Below are 25513 nucleotides of genomic sequence, written 5' to 3' on the forward strand. Positions count from 1 at the left end.
TGCTTGCAGATTGCTTGTTTGACATAACACTACTTGATTGATATTGAATGGTGCATGCAATGATGAATTATCACTTGCATGTCAGTTGAGTTGTAACACTCCATAGAGCTCAATCATCATACACTTCTCACAAAATTCATACCAATTTTATCATATTAATCTCTTTCAATGTACCAATTATATGTAAAATTACATTAAACATTAAATACTTAAAATAAAATTTGTTCACGCAGTTATTTTTTGCTCTTAAAATACAAGCATGTAAAAAATATTTGAAGGTAGGTCCATAATTGATTTGATTTTCATGAAAGTATAAATGAATAAATAGTGAAAAATGATTAAGCAAATTATTTTCAAGGCATAATAATGAATTTTCATTAAACCTTTATATTATTTTTTTTATAGGCAGTAAAAGGCAAACGAGGGTGAGAGTTGAAATAAAAGAATAAAAGACGATAAAAAGTCAGTTATTTGAATTAAGTGAAAGAGAATATAAATAAATAAAATATTACATGAAAGTTGGTAAATGCATGTAATTAGTTTTAATTTATAAAAGTGAAGGTCATAGTTTTTTATTCAATTACCTTAATGTTCATGATGATACTTAAGTTATTCCAAACATGCAAAGTGTGAGATTAAAATCGACTACATAATTAATTACATTGAAAACATAATTAATATTTCTCAAGCACTAAAGTGTATATATTTTTTGTAATGTAAGTTTATTTGTAGTCCTTTGTTTTCCAGAATATTAAGATGATTTGGAAATATACATGCAGGAAAATAATTATAAATATTATTTTAGTAAAAACTAGCTCCAGTTTGTGTTGGTGGGTTATATAATATCAGTGGTTGATGATAGGAGAGAAAAAAATTGAAAAAGAAAAGAAAGAGAAAGATTGAATGTCTTTGCCCAGTGGTGTACGATTTTGACCTATATGCCCCGGTGCTCTCGATTTGTATAGCGCGGCCTCCTCCCATCGCATCACATCACACACAATCAAACCAAAGGAGACGTAACATACGATATGGATAGGGTGTTCTCCTCAGTCGACGAAATCGCCGATCACTTCTGGCCATCGCCGCCGATCCCCGTCTCCGCCGCCGATGAGGCCTCCAAGATGAGCCGTAGCGCCTCCGAGTGGGCCTTCCAACGCTTCATCCAGGAAGCTTCCGCCCCCTCTCCTTCCTCCGCCACCACGGCTGCTTCTGCCGCCGCCACTGACGTCGTCTTTGTCGAGATCGACGATCATCCCAAACCTGCCCCTGCTCCTCCCCAGAACGCCGCCGTTTTGCCCAATGCCCCTGTTCCCGTACCCCTTGACTCCGATGAGTACCAGGCCTTCCTCAAGAGCAAGCTCAACCTTGCATGCGCAGCTGTTGCCATGACTAGGGTAATCCTTTTCTTCTTCACCTTTCGTCATCGTTCATTTTCTGCTCCGCTTCGCATGTGCTAATCTAACGATTCCATTGGTTCTGATTTGGATCTGTCTTGCGTTTTAACTGTTCTTCGTCTTTCGGTCAATTATCTTGCATGCATTTTTTTGTTTATTTATTTGCACACTGGGGTCTGCTTATTTATCTAGGAGCAAAAGGCGATTATGTCGTGTTTTTAGATTAAATAGAAAAACGTCGAATCACACCACACTTCAGAGTTGTTCTTAAAGTGAATTTGCCATTTCAATTCTGAATGAAAAAAATCTTAATATGATACGTAACATATTCAGGTGCAACTATTCGGTTACAAGGGAGCCGCCAATTTGATCCATTTCTGCAGTTTTCCTTCTCTCATAAGTGGTCCTTTAAGTAGAACAAATCACTTAATAGTATATAAAATATTAAAAATCCATTAAATTCGACTTAGCGATTAAACTGGTGATTCAATATTTAAGTATTACTTAAAGGGATTTTGATAATGTAAACCAATTTGTAGTTTGGACGGAGTGCATTGCCAAATTATAACTATTATTAATCCTGAAATATTTCTTAGCGTAGCTTCATAACATACTCCTTCTAATGAAACATACTTCTCCTTATAAACCAAGTTGGAGGATACTAGCAATTGCTCGTAGGATTTGCTAACATAGATCCACTTATTATTTAGGATGACGTAAGCAAATTATAAATATCATAAATTTTGAAGAACATCTGGATGCATCTTGTTAACGTACTCCTTCTAAAAGACAAGTGGGTTTATGTTAGTAAATCTCTTCAATAGTTTTAATTTTAGTTATCCGAGTCTTACTATTTACTTTTCTAGTTTGTATAATTTCTTATCATTGAGACGAATCAACAATTCATTGTGTGGGCGGGGGCAGGCGGGCAGTTGGGCTTGCTTGTGATTATTTTTACCTTTTCATCATTTCTTGTGAAAAAAATTAAAACCTCATTTGAGCTTAAATTTTCAATTAAAAGAAATTGAAAGAATACTTGTGAACTTTTCCTAAATGATTATTCCACTACTTAATTAATCACTCATCCATTCAATGCTCTTGCTCTATTTAGCCTAATTGCTTCATTTCCATTCTTCTAAAATAAGGATTGCACAAACTCATATATAACTGTTTTGGTATTTAGAGCCCGAGACCGAACCAGCTCTTCGACCCTTTCCCGATCGCCCGACCCGGTCGTCCTCCAGATGCCTTTATGAATCACCCGGAAGGTCCTGCAATAAGAACACTCCGACGCCCAAGTCAGTGGATCAGTTAACAGGATCAACTTTTTATTACTAGATTCGAGAGAGCTTACCTGTCCTGCTGCTCCTATTTATAGAAGATGTATTCATAACTGACCATTAATTTCATTGATTCGCTATGTCTTCCGTTACATCTTCATCAAAACCTTTTAATGCCCTCTCGACCCCACACCCACTTAATCCATACCGTCCAGTGCTTAAGTCGCCATTGCTTCTTATGGCTTTGGCGACCCGGCCGTCCGGCCTTCTTCCAGCGTTCCTGATCCGGTCGGTCCAGCCGACCCTCCTCCACTACAATAACTAATAGTTTTTGTCTTATATGACTTAAGTTGTTTTATCTATTTCTAGCTTAAATTGTTTGCATTGAACACCATGTATTGTCTATATGAGATTTGTTCCACTTCCTTCCCTCATATTCATCTTGCTGTAGTTGCTTTCTTTTGAAGTAATTTTTCTCTACATCTTACGATTACAAATTATGATTTACAATTAAAATAATCAATCAGAAATTCAGAATCCAAATCTTGATTGGATAGCCTTGGTTTATAACATTAAGAACTATTTAGGAGACAGAATAATAGTTTGAATACGAAATTAGAGGTTTATTACCTGTTTCTGTACTTCCTGGGGTACACACCAGTATTAATTAGCCCTTCGAAATTCAGTTTAAAAGCATGTGTTTTCAACAAATAGCTATAAAAAATTAGGAGGAAGTGTCCAAATAGAAGGTCTCCAATGCATTCCATGAAGGGCTTTCTATTTGTATCTATTCTCATCTTTCCCCACTGAGAATTGAACCAGTATCTAATTTTTTTTTCTCTACTCTCCGCAATAGGCATCTTTGGCTAAATCTCAAGAGCCAGCCCCTTTTTCTGATGGTGGATCACAGCCTATCGATCCTTCTCAAGTTGGATCTCAGACTACATCTAAAGGTTTGAATTGGTAAATATTTATGCATACATGTATTAAAAGGGTTAAATGACAATACATGGTCAGTGAAATAGAGTTTGTGGAATGCTGAATATGTAATGAATTAGTATCTAGTTGCAGTTGCACGAGTGGGTTAATTGCATAATCTGTATTTACCATTTTATTTTGATCAGAACACTATTTCCTTCTTTCATTGACCTGTTTAGTAATTTTTTGAGCAGCTGTACAGGTTCAGTTTATCTCTCTTTGTATAGATAACACTTATTGAATTATGTCAAACATATATGTCTATGTAGGATCTATTCCTTCTGGAAATGATCCATCTAAGTTACAAGATAAAGATACGAAAGTACCAGTTGGGATGCCTTCCATACCTTCCACGCAAAAGAAACCTGTTGTTGCAGTTAGACCATCAACAAGTGGATCATCAAGAGAACTGTCAGATGATGATGATGCTGAGGGAGAGACATCTATGAACGACATGGACCCAGCTGATGCAAAAAGAGTAAGGAGGTAACGACATTCTAAAAATTGCATGTTTTTATTGTATAAAATGCTGGTACTTTTATACGCAGGAATTAAATGTAATATCATGTGATTGTGCTCACAGCACGCTCATTAGTGTTGCATGATTTGCAATACAATAAGTGCGATTCCATATGATTCAAGCATCTGGTGATAAAATCAGTGAGCAAATCATTTTCATACTTGAATCACATCATGATTCATACCTGAATCTCAGTAATTGCGATCTGGAGAAGTGTAACACTTGTCATACGTAAGTTCTGTTAGGCCTCAGAAGGAGTTGTTACATTCAACTACTTTTCTGAGGCTGTCACCCCTGGCATGAGCGGCATTTTCTGCTGCTTAAAAAAAAAAAAAGAGGAAAAAACAGCAGCCAGTGCTGGGTGGACAAATCATGTGCTGCAGTTCTAACTTCTGTGTTGCATATGCCGTGCCTGGATTCCCAATTACTGGTTATTATCTTTTTATCTTCAAGTCTAGGCTTAATGACTTATTTAGTCCCGTTTTTGTTTTTTCAAAATTTTGTTACCCAATTGTTGAAAGCCTCAATTTGGTCTCATTTTTTTACAAAATAGGTCACTGTTTGCCATTCTGTTAATCTGATGGAAACAGTGTTTAAGCAATGCGAACATGATGTTATTATTGTTGATGTGTCTGTTAAGGACTAAATGAGGTCTCAAAAAACTGTTGGCATTCATGGGATTAGGTGGAGGTGCTCTTCTTCATTTGGCTTAGGGTTGCTGGGGTATTTGGCTTATGAGGGCATCTCTTTTGCAGGGTCATAAGTTTAAAATATGTGTCTTATAAGATCTTCTTATTAGAGTCATTTATTAAAATATGTGGCTTATTGTTGATTTTACTTGAATTCAGTTCATTTATGTGTTGTTTGGAGCACATGGCTGTCAAAATGTAATGGGAACTGTGCCGCTTACTTCCCATGTTTTAAGGTCACCTCCATTGTTAGAGTCATTACAAGGTTTTAATTTACTTTTTGTGGGAAAAATGATTTTATGTTCTTATGACCCAGGGTCTTCTTTAAGACCTACAGTCTCAAATTTTGTTATATTAGCTTCCAGCAATAGAGATGTTCTTAATTTGAAGTTGCAATGGGCTTTCTTGCACATGCAGACCACGGGCTTTTGAAAATTTCCGATTTCAATATTTAAATATTAAATTAACTTATTAATTAATTCATTATATTAACTGCAATATCCACCTTAAAGAGATTATAATGTATTCTTCCGTCAGGCATATAGATGGTGTTAATGAAGGGAAAAAATTAGCCAATTTCAGGAAAGTGGACCAAATTGAAACTTTTAATAAACTATTGGAAAAAATTGAAAAAATGAACAAATTGTGTGACGCAATAAGTTAATAAACCCAAAAAAATCTATTATTTGAATTTTGATTATTAAGCAAAAAAAAAGGAACACTTTTTTGTTTTAACTATAATTTGAATTCTGATTCAACTACCTTGGTTCAGAGTGGTTTAGGTGTTTTGTTTACTCATAGGATTTGCCAGCTCCTGCCTTGTAAACTAAGTGATTGGCATGCCAGAAAAAGTATTACGTTAGAACTTCGAAACAAGAGTGATGCTGTTTACTCCATTTTTTTCCCTACAAATTGTGATAATCTGTATGAAAAAAATGCCTGAACATTTTTCCTATGAAACTTCAGATGTGAAGATGTGGAACCCTGGAGGTTGTTACATTGTTCTTAAACGGATCATGTACTTCCTCGTTTATACGGTAGGATTGAACAAATTTCATATTGGTTGCAAGTCTTACTGAACAGCCTTTTTTTCAAAGATCGATTCCAGTTTTACCCTCTTTTTAGTGTTAGATATTGATTTGTTCTACTAGGGAACAAATTCTATTTTGGTCAATGTCTAATAGCATTAATATCTCAGGATGCTATCCAATAGGGAGTCTGCCCGGCGCTCTAGAAGAAGAAAGCAAGCTCATTTAACTGACCTAGAAACACAGGTTTGTGTATTTTATTTTATTTTATAGAATTGAATTGTTTCTCCTCCGCCCTCATGTGTGTTAGATGATTAGTCCTCACATGAAAACATAGGTGCTTTATGACATTTTATTCTATCATCATAGGTTTCTCAATTAAGAGGTGAAAATTCTACCTTGTTGAAGCGCCTTACTGATGTAAGTCAGAAATACAGTGAATCTGCTGTTGACAACAGAGTTTTAAAAGCTGATGTGGAAACATTAAGAGCAAAGGTAATGGTCCTACTTTATACTTGGCCTAATTTAAATCTATTAGGCGCAAACCTACAGGCTCTCCTCTCAAATTCCATCGGTTGGATGAAGAATGGTGTCCGATCATATTTTTTCACAGTGAAGAGAATCTACATTAAAAGTTACGTTGCCAATTGCTTCACCTGGATTGACAAAGATCTGACATGTTTTGTCATTGCCTGCCTTGTTTTCATTTTTAGGTGAAGATGGCTGAAGAGACCGTCAAAAGAATTACCGGGTTGAACCCAATGGTTCATGCCATGTCTGACATGTCATCATTGGGCATGACGTTATTTGATGGAAGAAGCCCTTCAGACACTTCAGCCGATGCAGCTGTTCCTGTGCAAGATGATCATCATCACTTCTATCAACCCACATCTAATAATCCTATTCCCAGTCATGATCCGATAGTCAACGATGGGTTGGCGGGCATGTCTTCAATTGAAAATGTGCAGCAGAACCCTGCAGCAGTGGCAGGTGGGAACAAGATGGGTCAAACTGCTTCCCTGCAGCGGGTAGCTAGCTTGGAACATCTTCAGAAGCGGATTCGTGGTGGTGTGGATTCCTGTGGACCTCCCTCTAATGGGGAGCAGTAAGTAGCCAAATCTCTTGGATGCTTCACCAGAAAGTTATTATCAAACAGTTATTTCTGCTAGTTATTCATAACTAAAGCCATATTCATCTGGAATACACTGTACATCAATTTGATGGATCACATGAGTCTGGATTCAATTGGTGCACTTCGCCTCTTGTTCTTTCCCCCCAAAAAAAGATGAAATATATTTTACAGCCGCTAAGTTTTAACAGTTCTTAATGCCTACGATTTCCCTCAAGTAAGTTCCAATATGATCGCATTTTGTCTTACAGAAAGTCGGGGAGTCTGAATAAACTGAGTGTAACAATCAGGGGAGTTCTGTACAAAGTCTTTTCATATTGGAAAATTATGATTCCTGGCAATCATTTTGACAGTTACTGAGTTTTAGAAAGAAAAATAATACTATGACATATCACAAGTTCGCTTTGGAGTCTCCAATGGAGAATTTAAGGATTGATGTCTTAGAATGGCGTGATGGACTTTACGATAGACTTAATATTCTGATTTTAAATCCGTCGTAGACATTGTGAAGGTCAATCGTGAGACTGTCAATATTTTGATCTCAAATTTGTTAATTTTAGATATCTTTAGGTCAATCATCGTATATTTTTTATTTTTAAAAAAGATATCGAAGGATGAAATAAAAAATAAATATTTAAACCACGCTTGATTGAACTCCTAATAGACTATTGATAGAGAAAGAAGTATCCCACTACCTGTATTAGAATTTTAAATTAAAAAATAAAATTAATAGAATTAAAATATTATTATTTTAAATAGTCAATTTTTATGTATCACAAGATATTAGAGTCGTTTTAATTATGTTTTTAAAATATTTCTTATTCTGTTATCTAATAACAGTAATATGACGATTTTATTGTATTATTTTTTTCAACGAAAAAGGATTGTTTCGTACCTTTTTTATGGCAAAATATTATCGGAAAACCTCTTTATTATCGTATTTTCTTAAGGTTTAAAATATTGTTTAGTTCCTGATTAATAATTCTGGAATTGAATTTTGTCTTTAAAATATAAATAGTTCTAATTTTGAATGAAATTACTTTAAGTTTAAATATTTTAATTAATATTCAAAATTCAAATAAAATAATAAGTATATACATTAATTTCTAAAATAATAAAAATTATTATGATGTAAAATATAATATATATATATATATATATATATATTTACTTAATTATTTATTTATATAAATAAGTATTAATAGATATGTTTGAAAGGGAGAGGGTTGAAAGACTAGATCAACCGATACACTATTGCTAATTTTTAACTTTACCAAATATATTCAACATTTAATTAATGTGTATTTGTTAAATCATTAAGTGTATTGTTTTTGTCATAGGATTCAATAAATACTTTGTTGTATAGTATTAGTGTTTTCACTATTTATTTATTGGTTAGATCAAATTTAATTAGAAAAATGCGGTCATCCCTCTAATGAACATAAACAATATATGAATATAAAAACAATCAATTTTTGTGACAACATTAACTTACGGAATTTAATCTCATTAATTATATGATTTATTTAAGGAATATAGTAATGCTTATACAAATTCTCATCAAAACCATTTGAAAGAAATAAATTTTGACTTATTCAATCAGACATGAAATTAGAACATATATTATAAATAGGACAAGAGTACTATGAAGAGATAATACCTTGCTGAGAGAAATAAATCAAGTAGAGATGTATAATTTTCAAATGTATACTAAAAAAATTATAAATTTGATGTCCAAAAGCTAACGAATTCCAAACTAAATGGATGAAAATGAACAACATAATCTGATTAAACGGTAGATGGTGTAATTATAGAAAATTTCACACTTTGTAACTTCTTTGCTCTCATTGTTACTTTCTTCTTCTTACAATTTACAAATAGACACATTTCTTAATGTTGCGTAAATTGAAAAACATTTATAAAGAGTTTAGTTTAATCCAATTTGACAAAATTATTAGTATTTTTATTTAGGTCAAAATTTTATTTTCAATTTTAATATGCATGACAAAATAAATAAAATATTACTTAAAAAAAACAGTGAGAAATTGGAGCTGCTTTCTTTTAAAAGTATGATGCGTTGTACACCACTCTCACTTCATTTATTTTTTATATCACTCTCCATCAATCAATATTCATTTTCATATAAGATCTTTGTATCTACATAATTATACTTCAATTATAGATCTCATTAAACTAATGTAAACAACATTTTTATCCTTCTATACATACTAAACTAATTTTCAATATTTTTTTCATTAATTTTGAGTTAAACCTCAAAGTTTTAATCATCAAATGCTAATTCCCCAAAAAAAAATAATAATCAAAGTGAGTTTGGTTCAAAATCTCTATCCAGTGAAGGAAAAAAAAAAGCGCCTGCGTGGGCGTGCACGTAACAAGCACCATTATCGTTTGTGTTTTCTTTTAAAGAAAAAATAATAATATATTTTTAAGTATACTTTTGGAGAAAAAAATGATGACTTAAAATTACATTTAATAGTTTTCTCTTTTTAATTTACAAATTTTAATAGACAGAAATATTTTTGAAAAAGTTTTTTTTTTTTTATTATCGAACAAACCTATGCCATTTATACCTCTATATATAAAAAGAAATCTCTTTTTATATATACAATTTTTATTTCGATTTTAATTTTTGCAATATAATTATTATTTAATTTTTAAAAAAATATAATTGTTAATTGATTATCTTTAAATCTTTTAGTAATAATTATTATTTTAAAATATTCTATAAAATTTTTATATGTTTCTTCTTTTTTCTTTTGTATTATATTATATTTTTTATTGTTAATATTAAGTTATTTTTTATTACTGTAATTGTTTTTCTCTTACATTACATACATGATCAATTTATAATATAATATAAATATTTAAAAAGCGTTGACACTTTTAATAAATATATATGATACACACTTTTAAACTATAAATACATTAATTTCTCATATCATGAATATATATATATATATATATGGGTTTGTGTATGTTATTTTTTCATCGGATTTGAATAGACAAAAATATCACCATATATTATGGCTTAAACAAGAAACTCTTAACCCTTAGTCACCTCTCTCTCATCCCTTATTTTTTTCCATCTTTTCTCTTTCATTTCTCTTATTCCAAATATTCTCTCTGTCATCTCTAGCTTCAACTGAAAAAATCATAAACACTCACCTATCCTTAACCCACTTTCTTCACTTATCTAATTTTTTTCTTTGGTCTCAATCCTCTCTTACATCTACACACAACAACCCGTGACATCGCAATTTGTTGTTTTTGTTTTGTTTGTTCATTTGTTTTTCACTTTAATGACAAAATAATTGATGATGTCGACGTTGATTTTTGATTGAAGGGTTGTGTTATATCTTTTCACATTGATTGTTATTAAATTTGTAAAAAACTTAAATTTACAATGATTTCAATAATTTTTAAAAAAAGAAATAAGAACCCCCACGAAAAGACAATAGCATCTAACTCATAATAGGTGCAAAGCACTTAGTTTCCAATTTTGATAAAATCATAGAAATGAAAGGAGTAGAAGTTAAACAATGAGTGTGATGATAATAAATTTATTAAGTTTAAATTCCAATTTGAAATCTAGTGTGTTTTGTTTTTCTTAATTTCACTCCTGCAATAAATGATAAATCAAAATCACAACATCATGTTTATATTGATCACACAAGTTAGAGATGTGAATTGTTCAAAATAAACTTTAATGATGTGATTTACTTTGAAAAGTAATTTTTTGGTGCAACTAAGAGCTAACAAGTTCATTATGACTGTTTACTAATTTTTGGTTTAGGATTACGCGAATGTTTCTGATTTTTCAGTTGGAGCTACAATAGGGATGATGGAGAAAATGTTGGAGTGAAAGAGATTAAAAGAAAAATGGTTAAGAGGAATGAAAATTATTCAAATACACTCAATCTTAAAACTTGAAATTCATAATATATGAAGGTATTTTTATTTACTAAAATTTGATATTCATTACTAAAATGTACCAATTGAAAAAAGATATATGCAAGTTATCAAACTATATATATAATGATAATAGCATTTATTATTAATTTAAATAAATTGTTCTCACTAATCAGGCTGTTGGATCTGTCCGCAGTGGTGGTCACTCTTTCCTACATTTTTGTTTTGTGAGTCCACGCGTATCTCTATTAATATGTTTTTTCAAGCACATATCTTTTTTTTTTCTTTTAGAGAGAAAAAAGACAAAAACTTTACTTAAATGATCAAACCCCACAAAATAATTGAATAAAGAAATAGATAAAAGCGCGAAATATAAAGTTTTAATGAATGATAGATGAAACAAACTTTATAAAAGCTATTGAAAAAATGTAATAAAAATATATTAGAAACATATATCTTTTTATCATGTATATTTAATTTTTTTCCAGTTTCATATAAATACATTAAAATGACACATAACTGTAAATCATGCACCGACTATATAAACTTATTTTATACTATCGTATAACTAAAAAAAATAGTAATAATAATATAAGAAAAAGTTTATAATATCACGAAACATTTCTACATTCATTTCTCATAGAGATAAGATAAAATAATTACAGAAATATAAATTTTTGTACTTTTTTTAAAATTAATGTTAAATAAATTTAAAAATTATAGGTGTTATAAAAAATATTTGGATGAAAATTGATTAGTTAATGTAAATGTATATGTATGGGTTAGTGTAAATAAAGGCAGAGCGCACTAGTTTGTCTTCTCTACTCCGTGCGTGGTCAGAAGCACTCAGAAGAAGCAAAAGCTGAAAAGCTTCAACTCTGAAATTTAAAGACCCATCCAAAGCAAACCACTGCCAAATCCAATCCTCTCTCTCTCTTTTTCTCTTGTTTTTTCCCTCACTTCTCAAATTCCACGGGAGAAGACACAAACGCAAAACATTCTCGGAAACCGTAACCCATATTCCATTCCCGGGTCATCGGGTTTCGGACCATCCGCCATTTTCACAGACCGCAACAAGACAAGGCAACAACCTTCCTTCTTTTCCGCTCTTGCTGTTTTTCAAACAGCAAATGCCTGAATAAGAAAGGGGTGGCTTAATAATTTCAGACACTAGGTGGTTGTTAGAGATGGCAGGTAACAGTAGCTCGGAGGGGTTGGGAGATGATTTCTTCGAGCAGATCTTAGCAGTGCCTGAAGCTCCAGTGGGATATGGCAGAACCGTAGCCACTGACGTTGGAATGCTGCAATTGGGGTCCACAACTCCAACTGCCGCTGCTCTCAGAGGTGGTGGAATGATGCCTCTGGGCCTGAATTTGGAGCAATCTGCCTTTCTAAGCCACCATGATTCCAGAAACCTAGTTGACGACGTTGTTAATGTTGATCCCACCGTTCACAATAATCACCACCACCATCATCAACACCTCACGCTCCATAATAACAACTCATCACCCTCTTCTACCCCACCAATCACCGTAAGCATCCATCACATCTTCTCATACCAGTATTGGCATGCATATTAGAGAATGGTTTTATTTTATTCTTTTCGTTACAATTTTAGTTAACTTTTGTGCGTGTGCAGGATCGCGATTCGATGCACGTGAGAGGTTTGTTTTCAGCTTTTGGGCAGTTGCATAGTCCTACTCTTGTTCCCTCTGTCCGCCCCACGCTGTCATCGCCTCCACCGCCTCCTCAGCCACAGCTCCACCTCCACCACCATAACCAACAGGTAAACTACATCTTATTTTATTATTAATTATAATAATTAAATGTATTCGCGTCACCGAATAATTTACCTATATAAAGACAAATTATTATAATACATTAACCTTAAAGTTGGGTCACTTTACAATGCATAAAGAAGAGATGCCTGTGGAAGTTTAGTTAGTGCTTCATCCTTCACCATTCATTCATTTCTTTATCATCAATAAAATACTTAATTTAACTAATCCTAATATTTTATGAAATGCCTTCCCTTTCTTTTCTTTTTACTAAACTAAACCCCATGCTTTACAATTTTGCCCTTTGCTAATTTCACTCTCTATCACAGTATTCGCATTCCAAGAATCATTGCTTTTATTGCATTCGTGTTTAAAAAATTCCCAGATTTTGTTTTATGCTCAATTTTTTATTACGTCGTTTTTATATATTTTATGGGTACGAAGTTTGTTGGATGTGTTATGCGATTTTAGGAGCATTTTTTTCTTTATTCCATCTTCTGTTTTGAGGGTTTGGTTTCCGACAACGCGTTTTCTGTGCTTGTTTTCATTAGGAGAAGTAGATTGTATACTTTCTCACCACGCGTTTTTCTTCTACAATTCAATACGTTTTTCCAAATCGCACCGATTATTGAAGAAAAATTATACACATGTATAGGTACTCATACAAAAGGTCAATAGCCAACGGTCACGCGAGACTTTCTTTTAATTTCAACGCCCTTGTACTGGGTGGGACCCCTATTGACATGTATTTCTATTTTGTTAGGGCATGAAATTTTGACATTTTGCAAAGGCTAACTAACAAATGGACACACTGATATTAATGCCGTGGATCCTCCCTCTTCAATTTAAAACCTAAATTCAAAATTTTAAAAGATAAATTCCAAAAGGAGAGAGAAAAACGATAAAAATATTTTTTTTAGTTTAGAATGTTGAAGGGTCCTATTCTTGTGGATTTTTTCATGCGTCAAATATTCAAATATTGGTGCGGCGGTATACTTGTATTTATATGTCCACGTAAAGTATCATATATGTTTGCCTGCATGCATAAAACAGACATCTTCTGTTTTAGTTTAAGATTTGGATGAATATACTATGCCACAGGTTGCAACTTTCTGAAATAATTACTCAATAACTATCAATATTCCTTTACTTGGTAACGGTGATTATCAAGGTAATATTCGATTATGTTTATTGAGTTACCATGTGATGTTATTTAGGTAATGATCTCATACAAATTGCAGGCGTTTCAAGGACAGGGAGGTGGAGGTCCAGCGTCTATGAGTGGTACCCAACAAGCACCTGGCATTCGCCCTCGTGTGAGAGCAAGAAGAGGGCAAGCCACAGATCCACATAGTATCGCTGAACGGGTAATTAATTAAGAACACACTTATTCTTAGAACTTACATGCTTCAATATTCACATAATAACAACCAAAAGAAGCCTATTCACTGCAGACTAGATTGTTTTATTAGTGATATTAATATATGCTTACTAGATTCCTTCGTCTTATCCGTCTATAACAATTCATCTTTTTTGTTTTTGTTCATCTGTGTTGGATATAGTTGCGTCGCGAAAGAATTGCCGAAAGAATGAAGGCATTGCAGGAGTTAGTTCCCAGCATCAATAAGGTTTGGATTCACTATAACAAATTTGCTATGCGAATTCACCGTTATTCACACTCTTGGATTGTGATTTCTATGCTGATATTTTCGGATTAACATACCATTTATATTTTTTCTCTTCATTTAGAAGTCATCATTTCTTTGTGTTTCCTAAGAAACTTCCATTTTATAAACAACAATTATGTTAAAACTTTCTAATAGCGTACACAAGGGTGAATGCTTATAAAGCCTTCAAAATAATGGGTTGAGAAAGTAAGATATACGGTTTTGTACTTGATAAGATGCATCCTTTTGTGGTTGCAGACGGACAGAGCGGTGATGCTTGATGAAATTGTGGATTATGTCAAGTTCCTAAGGCTCCAGGTTAAGGTATGGAAGATCTTAGAGAATGTGTATTCCAGTAAAACTTTCTTCGTTTCCATGAACGCTTAATCTATATTCAAAATTTCTTCCTGTAGAAAAGTTAAGTTGAACTTCCATTGATTTCTTTTGAAATCAGTCTCAGGCATGTGATAGAGCTTTACTTGATTTTATTTTTGAGAAGCTTGTTTCAAATTGTTGACTATCCGTACCAGTAGTGTACATAAATACTAAATACTGTGAAATATTCATACGCATCTATATGGAGTGTGTGTGTGCATGGTAGACACATTTTGTCGTGTGTGATCTTCCCATTGCAACGAGGCCTCAATTGAACAAGAGATGTCTACCAGATTTTTTTAATCTGCATAACATAATTTCCTTTTAGCAATTATCTAAACAAAACAGATTAATAAACCTTCTGTCCTTTTCATATCATTTAATTTTATTGATATTTTGAAACAGGTCCTGAGCATGAGTAGACTGGGGGGAGCTGGTGCAGTTGCTCAACTTGTGGCTGATGTTCCCCTTTCTGCAGTGGAGGTGATAAATACTCGAAAGCTGTTTGAAATGCTACTTTTCTTCTTCTTTTTTAGTTTCATACCCTTTTTATCATTTCAGTCTACTTTTACTTTATTTTCTTCAAGCACCACTTGCAAATTTTTGTACCACGGTACGTATCTAAACCGGGATATGAGATAACATCATAGCAATCATATCACTGCGCACTACACATGTAAATTTTTATGTTAATTTTTTTTTAAGTCTTCTTTGTATTTTTATGGTGTTATTCTCATAACTTTATACACATGTTTCTATTTTGGTTCTCACAATAGTTTTATTGATCCTATCAGCAAGGAGAGGACATAGAAGGTGGAGCCAATGAGCAAGCCTGGGACAAGTGGTCCAATGACGGTACAGAACAACAAGTTGCTAAACTTATGGAAGAAGACGTGGGTGCAGCTATGCAATTTCTTCAGTCCAAGGCACTTTGCATCATGCCCATATCTCTAGCCTCAGCCATTTTTCGTATGCCTCAATCAGAATCATCAACAGTGATCAAGCCTGAATCAAACAGTCACTGATAACTTTGTTTAGCCATATTTGGTCCCATTTCTTCCTCCTTTATGACAAGGGTATTATAGTTTCTTATATAATTCTGTGATTGGATGGAGAAGGATATGTGGTCGATGCAGCTGTTCACTCTTCTCAAGTTCTGTCAAAGAAGGAGTAATTGCTTTTCCTATTGTGTAAAACCAGAAGTGCACAGCATGTCCTTGTCACAGTGAAGATGAATATTTTCAATGGCCTTGTTGATGGTTTTCTTCCAAATATCTGTGGTGGGGTTGGTGGTGGATGACCAAATATTTGTAGTGGAAGCTCTTTTCTTAGTATTTTGAATTTTAGTGAGTGGGGAGTGGGGCCATTTAAAAGGAAAGAATGGGTAGGCATGATTTATGTGGAGAAAACTTTAATACAACTTGAATTAAAATATGGTTACTTACCTTGTAAAGCTGTTTGGAAGCATCTGATAATTGGAAAAGCTAAAGCTGTTTTAAAATAATAAAGACATATTGAGTTTTGTTTGCTTCTAAAACAAGTGAATTCCACCATAAAATTAGGTGCCAGATTACTCAACCGACTGCTTCCTCAGAAAGTCGAAAATGACAACTTTGCTAATTTACTCAGCAAAACCTTATCTTCTTATTTTTATAATATTCATCAACAAAATGCTCAATGCTACAATAGAATTTACTCTGTTTCATTTCACCGTCAACATCCTAGAATCGTATCAAATATCAATTCACCTGATTTTATGGGAAACAAAAAATTACATCTTTAGTTAGAAATTTTATACTTGTTACAAAAAGAAAGTAGAAAAAAAAGAAATCGTTTCAAGAAGATAAATTTTATCGACGTATTTTTCCAGATATTATATCAAATGATACTCATCTCCATGTTAATTTTAAACCAGACACTTATATTTTTTTTTAATAGAATGACATTTACTAAATTTTAAATAATTATTTACTTTTCTCATATTTTTAATAAATGATAGTATTGTTCTCTTATGTTTTTAATAAAGTAATCACTCTACATATTTTACTTATTAAATAACTACTTTTTATAGAAAATTATTGAAAAATTTCCAATAAACCGTTTTTGGATAAAATAAAAAAAATTAATCTTATTTATTATATGTATTATAAGAAAAGTGGATGCATATTTAAAACTTAAAGAAGATGTGAATATGTCTTTTACCATAATGATAAGGGAGAAAAATATTTATTTTAAAATCCGGAAGAACATGTGTGTGATTTGACATCACCTTCAAAAGCTAAATGCAAATTCTTTGTTTCGGAATGGAAACAACTATCATTGTTTTACATAATTTTGTAAATCTATCTCATTTCTAAATATTGAACAATCACTTTAAATTCTCAACTGAATATAAAGAATGGGAAAAAATAAATAAATAGAAAGGTGCGTGTTGGTAAGAAATCATACACATTTGAGATAAATATTTTGTTAAATAATCGGAAAAGTGGGAAACTATTTGAAACTATTCAAAATGCAACTTTTATGAATATGAAAATAATAATTTATGGTTATCTTTGTAAAATCATGATTTGACTCGTCCAGACTAAAATGATTGTCGAACTACGGCGGTTTATGCACTCTGGTGGCATCTACTGCTTTGCAAAGCTATTACCAATCTGTTTCCAGAGGTTAGTCTGTTTCACGCCTTGGAGCATACTGAAAGCATCCAAGACTAAGACCTCCTGCTACCACTCACCACATGGTGCAATCTTCTTTACTTGAGAATGATTGACCATTGTAGTTTCAAGATAACCCCCAAAATTGAGTTTCCATGCAAACATTCTACACACTACTAGAAGGGTACCACCATGGATCTCCCTTTGAGAATCATGGAATTATGTCCAATAAGGGCACCACCATGAATCCCCTCCTTGAGGAGCATGGAATTACGTCCAATAAGGGGACCACAATGAATCCTCTCCTTGAGAAGCATGGAATTACGTCCAATAACCACACTTGTTACATTCAACATCAATCACAACCTTAATAGCCATATACTTTCAATTTGAAACACAACTCATGATTTTCGATGTTCATACACTTGGACATAATCATACATTAATCATAATTAATACAACTCATGCTTCAATTTCAAATCAAGCAAAATAGAAAAGGAAATAGCACATTTCAAACTCAATAATTCGCTCAGCGCACACCATTCGCTAAGCTAAAAATACCAAAAAAAATTACCCATAATTCGCTCAGCGAGCCCCTCGCTGAGCTAAAAATACAAAAAAATACCAATAATTCGCTCGGCGAGCTCCTCGCTCAGCTAAAATCCTAGCAAACCCCCTTTTTCCTCCACTCGCTAAGCGAATGGATTCGCTCACCCAGTCTGCATAATCTGAGAATTATGCAACTCACTCTAAACTTACCAATTCTAACTATTTTTCTCAACTTCTACCCCCTTAGATTGTGCTATATACTTAGTTAGACTTGCCTAAATGTTTCTAAACCTTCAGACTACTAATCTAAAGTGATTAAGACTCAAATTTTACTCCAAAACCCCAACTTCCACAAATTAAGGACCTCAAACTCAATTCTACCACTTTACACCTATTTTGACCAACTTAGTAACTCAAACATATCACAATACTCCTGATAAGACTATCCCAACCACCCAAATACACTCTAGACATCAGCTGCTCAAAATTGCTATCTCAGTTCCTCTCAAAATGACCTAACACACCCAATTCATTTAATCTAATGGCCTGTACAACAACTTCACCTCACTCAACAACTCAATTCCAGCATTACACCATACTTATACTAGTTCATAAACATAAATTTACAGTCTCATCATTCACACATCAAGAAGCACACGTTCTTACATATAAGATCATCACATTCAACTCAAACAGCATCAACGTACAAAGCAAATTACACACATACATTACTTCACAACTTCAAACAGAATCCTAGCTCATGTACACGCTAATTCACAGAATCAAAGAATAAAACCCCAGCTCCCCTTACCCGGAGTTGAACTGCACAGTTCACAGGAACGTCTCAATAGTGCCTTGCACAGCAAAGACGCAACAAGACCCTACAAACCACAAAATGGTGATGGAGGACAACTCTTAGAGCTCAATATCTTGCAGAAAACAGAAAGGGGAAGGAACAATGCACATGCAACCAGTAGAACGACATGTTCTAGGGTTCAAACATAGGAGTAGAAGAGGGAAACCACTTACAGGTCAGAATGGAGAAAGCAATTGGTGAAACTTGAAGCTCTTGGCGTTAGGAGTGCCTAGGTACCACCTAATAGAACATGCAATGACTGAATGAGTGTGAAGGGTAGAGAGAAGACAAAGAAAGTTGGAGAAGGAAATTTCTAAAGAGAGAATGGGTTTGAGCTACTGAACGAGGTGTTTAAGAGTTTTATTTATTTTATTAAAAATCCTGGTTCTCACAATCTTACCCAAAGAAAAAATAATTTTTATTATATTCTATTATAACATATAATCAATTATCAAAATAATGTTCACAGATAGTTGTTTAACCATATCACAATTCAACAATATGAAACTCTACTCCGAGCAAATGTACGCTGTGTTTGTTGCTACAGGTTTTTGTTTTAGGCCCAACGGCCCATTTAGCCCACAGAAAGCAGAATTCAATAATTGATCAACATCGAGTTGTTTTGGGTATGTCCTGGCCCAAATATGAATAAACTTACGAGGCTGTTACTTCTTCCACCCCATAAAAAATAATAACTTGACTTTTTAAAGATTAAACTAAACAGTATTCTAAAACACTGCTACATGTTTGAATTAATTTATTATAATTTGTCCACTTTTGAGAAAACTTATTATATAAGTGATTGTTTACCTATCCCCAACCACTTTTTGAATTAAAAATTATAATGCATCTTTGACCTTTCAAAAAGAGTACAAAAAACTCAAAAATTCATACAACGATCGAATTATAGATGTCATCCCTCAAGATGATTTGTCGTAAAGTCATGAACAATGTTCAAAAGAAATAAAAGAATTTTCAAGATAAATTGAAATTTTTAAGTGTTGCTGAGACAAATGTAACATGAATAAGTCAACCAACTTCACGTTTTGTCTCCTTCATATACAAAACCATTTTTCTTTGATATAAAAACTTTATTTATTTTTTTCTGTTTTCCAATAAAATGAACACCAAACAAAGCAATGCCTTAACTACCTTAATTTTTTGCTTCTACGATTCCTCAACCATTTCGAGCTTTTTAGTCTGGAAATGCCACTATTATCTAAATTTTGTAATTTGACAATTACATTATTAGTTATAATTACGTTGTTTACAAAATTATTAAATGAAGAAATAGTTAATAAAGGTTAAGGAATCGTGTTTGATATCTCTTCGATATTAAAGTAGTATTTAAGGTTTATCTTCCGTCTCTCTTGTCTTATTATCAAAGGTCAAAATACTTGACAAGTTAGCAATTTTTTTATTAGTGTTATAATTAGAGAAAAAGGTCGTTAGCACGCTTTAATGAAGCAATTGAAATTTATGTTTTTGTAAAGTAAAAAATCTTTTAAAAAAATATTTCAAATATTGCTAAAAAATATTTAATATTATTATAAAACTTAAAAGAAAAATGTTGGTTAGCACTCTCATAATATTAATGTGATACATGTGGTTCAATAATGGTACCTATAAATAGTAACAGTGATGGTAGTAGCAGGACATAGAGGCATTGAAGGAGGGATTAGGGGCCAGAAGAGACACTAACGTAGGTAGGACCAATGTCTTACAAGTTAGTAGAATGGATGTGGTCAATTTCGCACCACACGAGGGTGTAAATAGTGAAATGCCGGGATTGGTTGCTAGCATGGAATGGGCCCTAGGGGTCCAATGGGCCCTTTTTTGTCAGTTTTTATTTATTGAACTCAATGTGGATGGCAACATTTATATTAAAAATTAAAGAGACTTACTTTTAATATATTATTTTAGCTTTTTTATTTATTTCAGTTTAAGAACATCATTACTATCCATGTTTATGGTCAAACACCTCATAAAAGGTTCATTGAATGGGCCTCTACTAAAAACTTTACATCCTTATAATTTTTTTTAAGTAAATTAAAAAATTATCAGATTTATTTATATTTTTTTTCGAGAAAAAGAAATCGATCAGCCATGAGAATTCCTGGAACGACAACTAGGAAGATTCCTGTGTTTGATTAAAATGAGCATAACAACACCGAATAATATTATGAATTTAATGAAACTTAGATTATGTCTGAAATAGATTTTATTAAATTTGGTGTGCTTGGTAGTGGTTGGTGAGTCGGCGGACATGGTTAGTTCAATGTCTGAATAAAAGAAGCTCTTATCCTAATCTCATCAAAATGTCGCTTCACTTCTGCCTTTCCCAATCTTTAATCATTTCTACAAACTTTATCACCACCTATGTCTTTACACTTTTCGACAAACCAATCTCACAAGTTACCCATTTCAACACACTCATTTTATCCTTTTCCTTTCTTTCACCACACCCTGTTTCTCTGTCAACAAAATTCAAAAACAGAGAAACATACAAAACTATTTAACCTTGTTTGTTTTTCGTACCAACTGTATATGAAACCGAAGACAAGGAAAAATTAATGTTGTTGGACCCCTCACCGCGAGATGAAAGCTGGTCACGATAATGAGATACACACACGATCCCTACCCATAATGAAAAAAAGATTCCCTCTACACATTAAATTCATATTAGTTTATTTATATTAAAAATTAAATTAAAAGAAATTTTGTATACTAGAAATAAGGTAAAGGAAGGGCAAAAAGGGAAAGTGGGATGTCCACTAACCACACCACAATCATTCCGTCACACATCACTCCTGACGTCACTGACCCGACAACCCACGGGTCATCCAACAGCGCATAACCCCACACGTGTCAGCATCTGAACCCTCCCCTTCTCTCACCCGATATATCACCAAAACTACCCTGCCTCCGACACCTCTTCTTTCTTCCACTTCCCCTCTTTCTGTTTCGCTTTCAACAGAGACTTCACTTTCCCAACATCACCTGAGAAAGGGATACCCTTCACACGCACGCCTTCTGTTTCTCTCTTTCTCTTTCTCTTTCTCTTTCTTTTCTCTTTTCTTCTGCTTCAGGACGCACAACAACAGGACAACAATTACAACAACTACTGCAACATGATTAACTTCGAAGAAACCGAGTTGCGACTCGGCCTCCCTGGTGCCTCCGCAACTGATCATGGCGAGTTAACTCTGAAGGGCACTGGTGGCAAGAGAGGCTTCTCTGAAACTGCTTCTGTTGATCTAAAGCTCAATCTTTCTTCCAATAACGACTCTGCCTCGGTTTCACCGGCTACTGAGAACCCCAAAGAGAAAACTACAACAGTTGAACCTCCTCCTCGGGCTAGCGACCCAGCAAAGCCACCTGCAAAGTGAGTGTTTTTTTTTTTCTCTTTAATATATATACGTCAACTTTCGTTACATATTTTGTTTCCACGCCAAACTTTGTGTGTTTTATTTTATTGGTATGGACTTGTAGTTTGGGAGAAGAATCGACCAATCTACTTTCTGCTTTGCTGTGGCTTTTTATTTCCCATGCTGTTGTTTGATCTGTTCTTTTGATGTATAGTTTGTTAGGTATGCAATATGGATCTTGTCTGAGACATGGAAGGGGTAATATAGCAGATTAAAAAAAAAATCATCTTTCAGTTGTTTGTAAAAGGAAATCAGATCACTAGATTTCGTTCAATCTGTGAAACTGTGATACACAGAAATAACTTAACAGAATAGGAAAGTTATCTCTGCCTTGTTTACAGTGTTTAGATTTGGGGAGGAAGAAAAAAACAAACGATCGATTAAACCATGAATTGAAAAGATAATATAGAAAGGTGCAGGTACAAGTTACTTAGAGATTAAATCTGGTTGAAGGTCGTAGCTGGTGGCTGAGTAATTTAACTAGTTATGATCTCCGGCTAACTTTACTCTCCCAACTTGTTATTTTAATGGAATATTTTAAACACGGTGTTTGAATTTGATTGTAAGTAAATCAATATTCAAAACTTGATCATAAAAGAATTTGAATTTAAAAGAAATGAACTGTACTTTTTTGAGGAAGGTGGTAAGTATTTTTTTGATAAACAAAAGATTGCGTTAATAATGAAATGAATCAAGTTGAAAGATTAAAAGGTAATGTTTTATGATTAAAATAATATGTAGGAGGCGAGAGGAATAAATAATTGCTTAGGGGTAGGTTAAGTAATTATGAAAAGGTAAAAGGTGGGGTGTGAAAAAAGGAGGAAAAAGTGATGTGGTGAAGAGGGAAGCAAAGATGAAGTTTAGCGGATGAGATGGTTGGTTGTCGGGTAGACAGAGGAAAAGGACAAGACAGAGGGAATCTTACTTTATATGCGTTGAATAAAAAAGTAGTATTGAGAATATTAAAGAATTGGTTGAAAAATGATTGGCAGGGCACAGGTGGTGGGTTGGCCACCAGTGAGATCTTTTAGGAAGAACATAGTGAATGTTCATCATCAAAGGAGCAATAGCAATAGCAATAGCAATGAAGAAGGAGCAGCGGCGTTTGTGAAAGTGAGCATGGATGGTGCACCGTATCTACGGAAGGTGGACATAAGGTTGTACAAGAGCTACCAAGAGTTGTCAGAAGCGCTGGCTAAGATGTTCAGTTCCTTTACAATTCAGAAGTGTGGGTCCAAATTGATAGACCTTTTGAATGGCTCTGATTATGTACCCACATATGAAGACAAGGACGGAGACTGGATGCTCGTCGGTGATGTTCCCTGGGAGTCAGTCTCAGTCTCATTCCTTCACTTACCTTTCTTTTTTTTTACATTAATAATTTCTCTAATTTCACTCACCAATTTCACAGAATGTTCGTTCAAACATGCAAGCGCCTCCGCATAATGAAGGGTTCTGAAGCAATTGGCCTTGGTTAGTCATCATCATCATCATCATAACAACAACATGAAAAATATTATCTTACATGCATTAATTGTTTTATTCCAACTTCACAGCGCCAAGAGCCGTGGACAAGTGCAAGAGCAGAAGCTGAAGTGGTAACCCAATTCACTCCGGCAAGATTGAGTATAATAATATAGGAATAATAAGAGTTTTATTATTATGTGTCTTTGTCAGGTTTTTATAATATTTGTATTATATGCATGAGAAAATAGTTGGAAATTTGATAGGGAGAAGAAATAATATAGATGTTTATATGATCCCAATTTTGTTAAAAAAATGTGAGTTTAATGTTTGTTGGCAGCTTGCCTAATAATGATGATGTGAATGTTTGCAGTTTATGTTAACTGGGTTTGGTTTTGTCCCCTCCCTCGCTCCTTCCTATTATCAGTTATGCGTTTACCTTCACGTTATGCACAGCATTCAAGACTCTGTTCTCAGTAAAATTATTAGGATCTGGTTGGCTTAGGATGATGTTGGACAGCCTACGATCTATGAACAAAAAGATAAGGTGGACCCCTGCCACGTGATTCCTGTTCTTCCTTTTTATTTCTGGGATCCACTCATTTATTTCACATGTTTCCTTCTTTTCATTTTTAATTCATTAAGAGGCTGTTAACAGAAGACCTGATTATCTCATTCAATTATTTTTTATTTTTAAATTATTTGTTTTAAATTTATTTATGTAATTGGCTGTTCTACTTTTATTTATGAATTTCTCTTGTTATTTAGCATTTTATTCAAGATATTAGTTGTTTATGTGTTTCAAAACACTCATTCTAAAAAAATGTCTTAGAAATAAAAGTTCTGTTTCAAATATTTATTTTAGAAATCATGTTCTATATAATTCCAAAACAGGTAAATTAGAAGTTACAAAAGGTGAAATGTTCATTTTAAAAAATGTACGAGGGTGCAGGAAGAATAAAACTCAATGACTAGGAAAGTTTTCACAGATGACACGTTTGCACCTTACCAAATTGCTTCCTGCATCCTATAATTACTGGAATTTATTTTCCTGAAATTTTTCCAGAAGCTTTTGATGGGGTATCAGAGGCAACGGCCTATGTTTACAATTACGTGCTTTAAGAAAAAATATTAGTAAGACCCAACTAGATTTGGATATATAAATCGAACTAAACAAATGCACGGGCTTCTGGAACGCCGTTGAGAAAGCTTAATAACCCTTTCAGCCTTCTTCATTATATTAATAACTTTGTATCATGGTAGTAGAGACCAAACAAATTTTTATAAATTGCTTTGTGAGAGTTCATTGTAGAAACGGCTAATTGATCAAGTATCAAATAAAGTAAAAGAATTTTTCTTTTTCTAACCAAGTTTAGACAACGAGTATCACTGCAACTCTAACGAGCCATTCTAAATATGCAGTGAAATTAAGCAAAGCAGACATTGTTACTGATAATACTGCACAAAAACTACGTGCTTCACATCCCTACTACTAAAATCACAAGAATCCAGCCACTCGAAAATCTAGTTTAACCAGGATTCCATCCTAATCGTGATAAACTAAAGAATAAGACAGCATCTTCATATCCATACATATGCCTAGAAAAGTACAATTCAGATTATCTAGGAACGAATCAATGAATAACAGAGACAAATAAGATGGTTGTTCGGCATGGCATTCTAGAAAATAGTTTTCAATAGTTTTCCTTCAAAATTGCACAACAAGGGAAAGTTACGCATTACTTGCCCAATGCATCTTTGTTAGGACTTCTAACAGTATGGTTTTTTTAA

The 25513-nt window shown here is 33.4% G+C and overlaps 3 protein-coding genes across 4 annotated transcripts; all 3 read left to right on the forward strand.

Moving 5' to 3' along the window:
- The first annotated feature begins 853 nt into the window (after positions 1-853).
- LOC106772417 (light-inducible protein CPRF2) lies at positions 854-7374 on the forward strand. Its single transcript, XM_014658810.2, has 6 exons — positions 854-1394; positions 3531-3627; positions 3922-4138; positions 6060-6135; positions 6259-6384; positions 6603-7374. Exons 1-6 carry the CDS (start codon positions 1029-1031, stop codon positions 6996-6998), a joined length of 1278 nt encoding a protein of 425 aa, XP_014514296.1. The 5' UTR covers positions 854-1028; the 3' UTR covers positions 6999-7374.
- Positions 7375-11758: 4384 nt separating this feature from the next.
- LOC106772586 (transcription factor UNE12) lies at positions 11759-16305 on the forward strand. Of its 2 annotated transcripts, none has more exons than XM_014659086.2 (7): positions 11759-12480; positions 12588-12734; positions 13944-14093; positions 14289-14354; positions 14652-14717; positions 15174-15251; positions 15563-16305. In XM_014659086.2, the coding sequence occupies exons 1-7, from the start codon at positions 12136-12138 to the stop codon at positions 15791-15793; spliced, it is 1083 nt and encodes a 360-aa protein (XP_014514572.1). In that variant the 5' UTR covers positions 11759-12135; the 3' UTR covers positions 15794-16305. The 2 variants fall into 2 exon arrangements, with proteins under 2 accessions (XP_014514572.1, XP_014514573.1); XM_014659087.2 differs by having other exon boundaries at positions 11760-12480; positions 13968-14093; positions 15563-16221.
- Positions 16306-21748: 5443 nt separating this feature from the next.
- On the forward strand, positions 21749-24423 carry LOC106772359 (auxin-responsive protein IAA16). The gene is made up of 5 exons (XM_022785224.1): positions 21749-22215; positions 23251-23586; positions 23670-23731; positions 23815-23856; positions 24096-24423. Exons 1-4 carry the CDS (start codon positions 21962-21964, stop codon positions 23850-23852), a joined length of 690 nt encoding a protein of 229 aa, XP_022640945.1. The 5' UTR covers positions 21749-21961; the 3' UTR covers positions 23853-23856; positions 24096-24423.
- Positions 24424-25513: the final 1090 nt, after the last annotated feature.

The sequence above is a fragment of the Vigna radiata genome, chromosome 8 (assembly GCF_000741045.1).
Source record: "Vigna radiata var. radiata cultivar VC1973A chromosome 8, Vradiata_ver6, whole genome shotgun sequence".
NCBI classification, from domain to species: Eukaryota; Viridiplantae; Streptophyta; class Magnoliopsida; order Fabales; family Fabaceae; genus Vigna; species Vigna radiata.

What these genes read in the sequence shown, in the direction of transcription:
- LOC106772417 (XM_014658810.2), top strand. Translation starts at nt 1,029, where the DNA reads ATGGATAGGGTGTTCTCCTCAGTCGACGAAATCGCCGATCACTTCTGG. An exon ending in CAGCTGTTGCCATGACTAGG is followed by an intron (nt 1,395 to 3,530) that starts GTAATCCTTTTC and finishes TCTCCGCAATAG; the next exon opens with GCATCTTTGGCTAAATCTCA. An exon ending in GATGCAAAAAGAGTAAGGAG is followed by an intron (nt 4,139 to 6,059) that starts GTAACGACATTC and finishes TTAATATCTCAG; the next exon opens with GATGCTATCCAATAGGGAGT.
- LOC106772586 (XM_014659086.2), top strand. Translation starts at nt 12,136, where the DNA reads ATGGCAGGTAACAGTAGCTCGGAGGGGTTGGGAGATGATTTCTTCGAG. An exon ending in CTTCTACCCCACCAATCACC is followed by an intron (nt 12,481 to 12,587) that starts GTAAGCATCCAT and finishes GTGCGTGTGCAG; the next exon opens with GATCGCGATTCGATGCACGT. An exon ending in TAGTTCCCAGCATCAATAAG is followed by an intron (nt 14,355 to 14,651) that starts GTTTGGATTCAC and finishes TTGTGGTTGCAG; the next exon opens with ACGGACAGAGCGGTGATGCT.
- LOC106772359 (XM_022785224.1), top strand. Translation starts at nt 21,962, where the DNA reads ATGATTAACTTCGAAGAAACCGAGTTGCGACTCGGCCTCCCTGGTGCC. An exon ending in CCAGCAAAGCCACCTGCAAA is followed by an intron (nt 22,216 to 23,250) that starts GTGAGTGTTTTT and finishes AATGATTGGCAG; the next exon opens with GGCACAGGTGGTGGGTTGGC. An exon ending in TTCTGAAGCAATTGGCCTTG is followed by an intron (nt 23,732 to 23,814) that starts GTTAGTCATCAT and finishes CCAACTTCACAG; the next exon opens with CGCCAAGAGCCGTGGACAAG.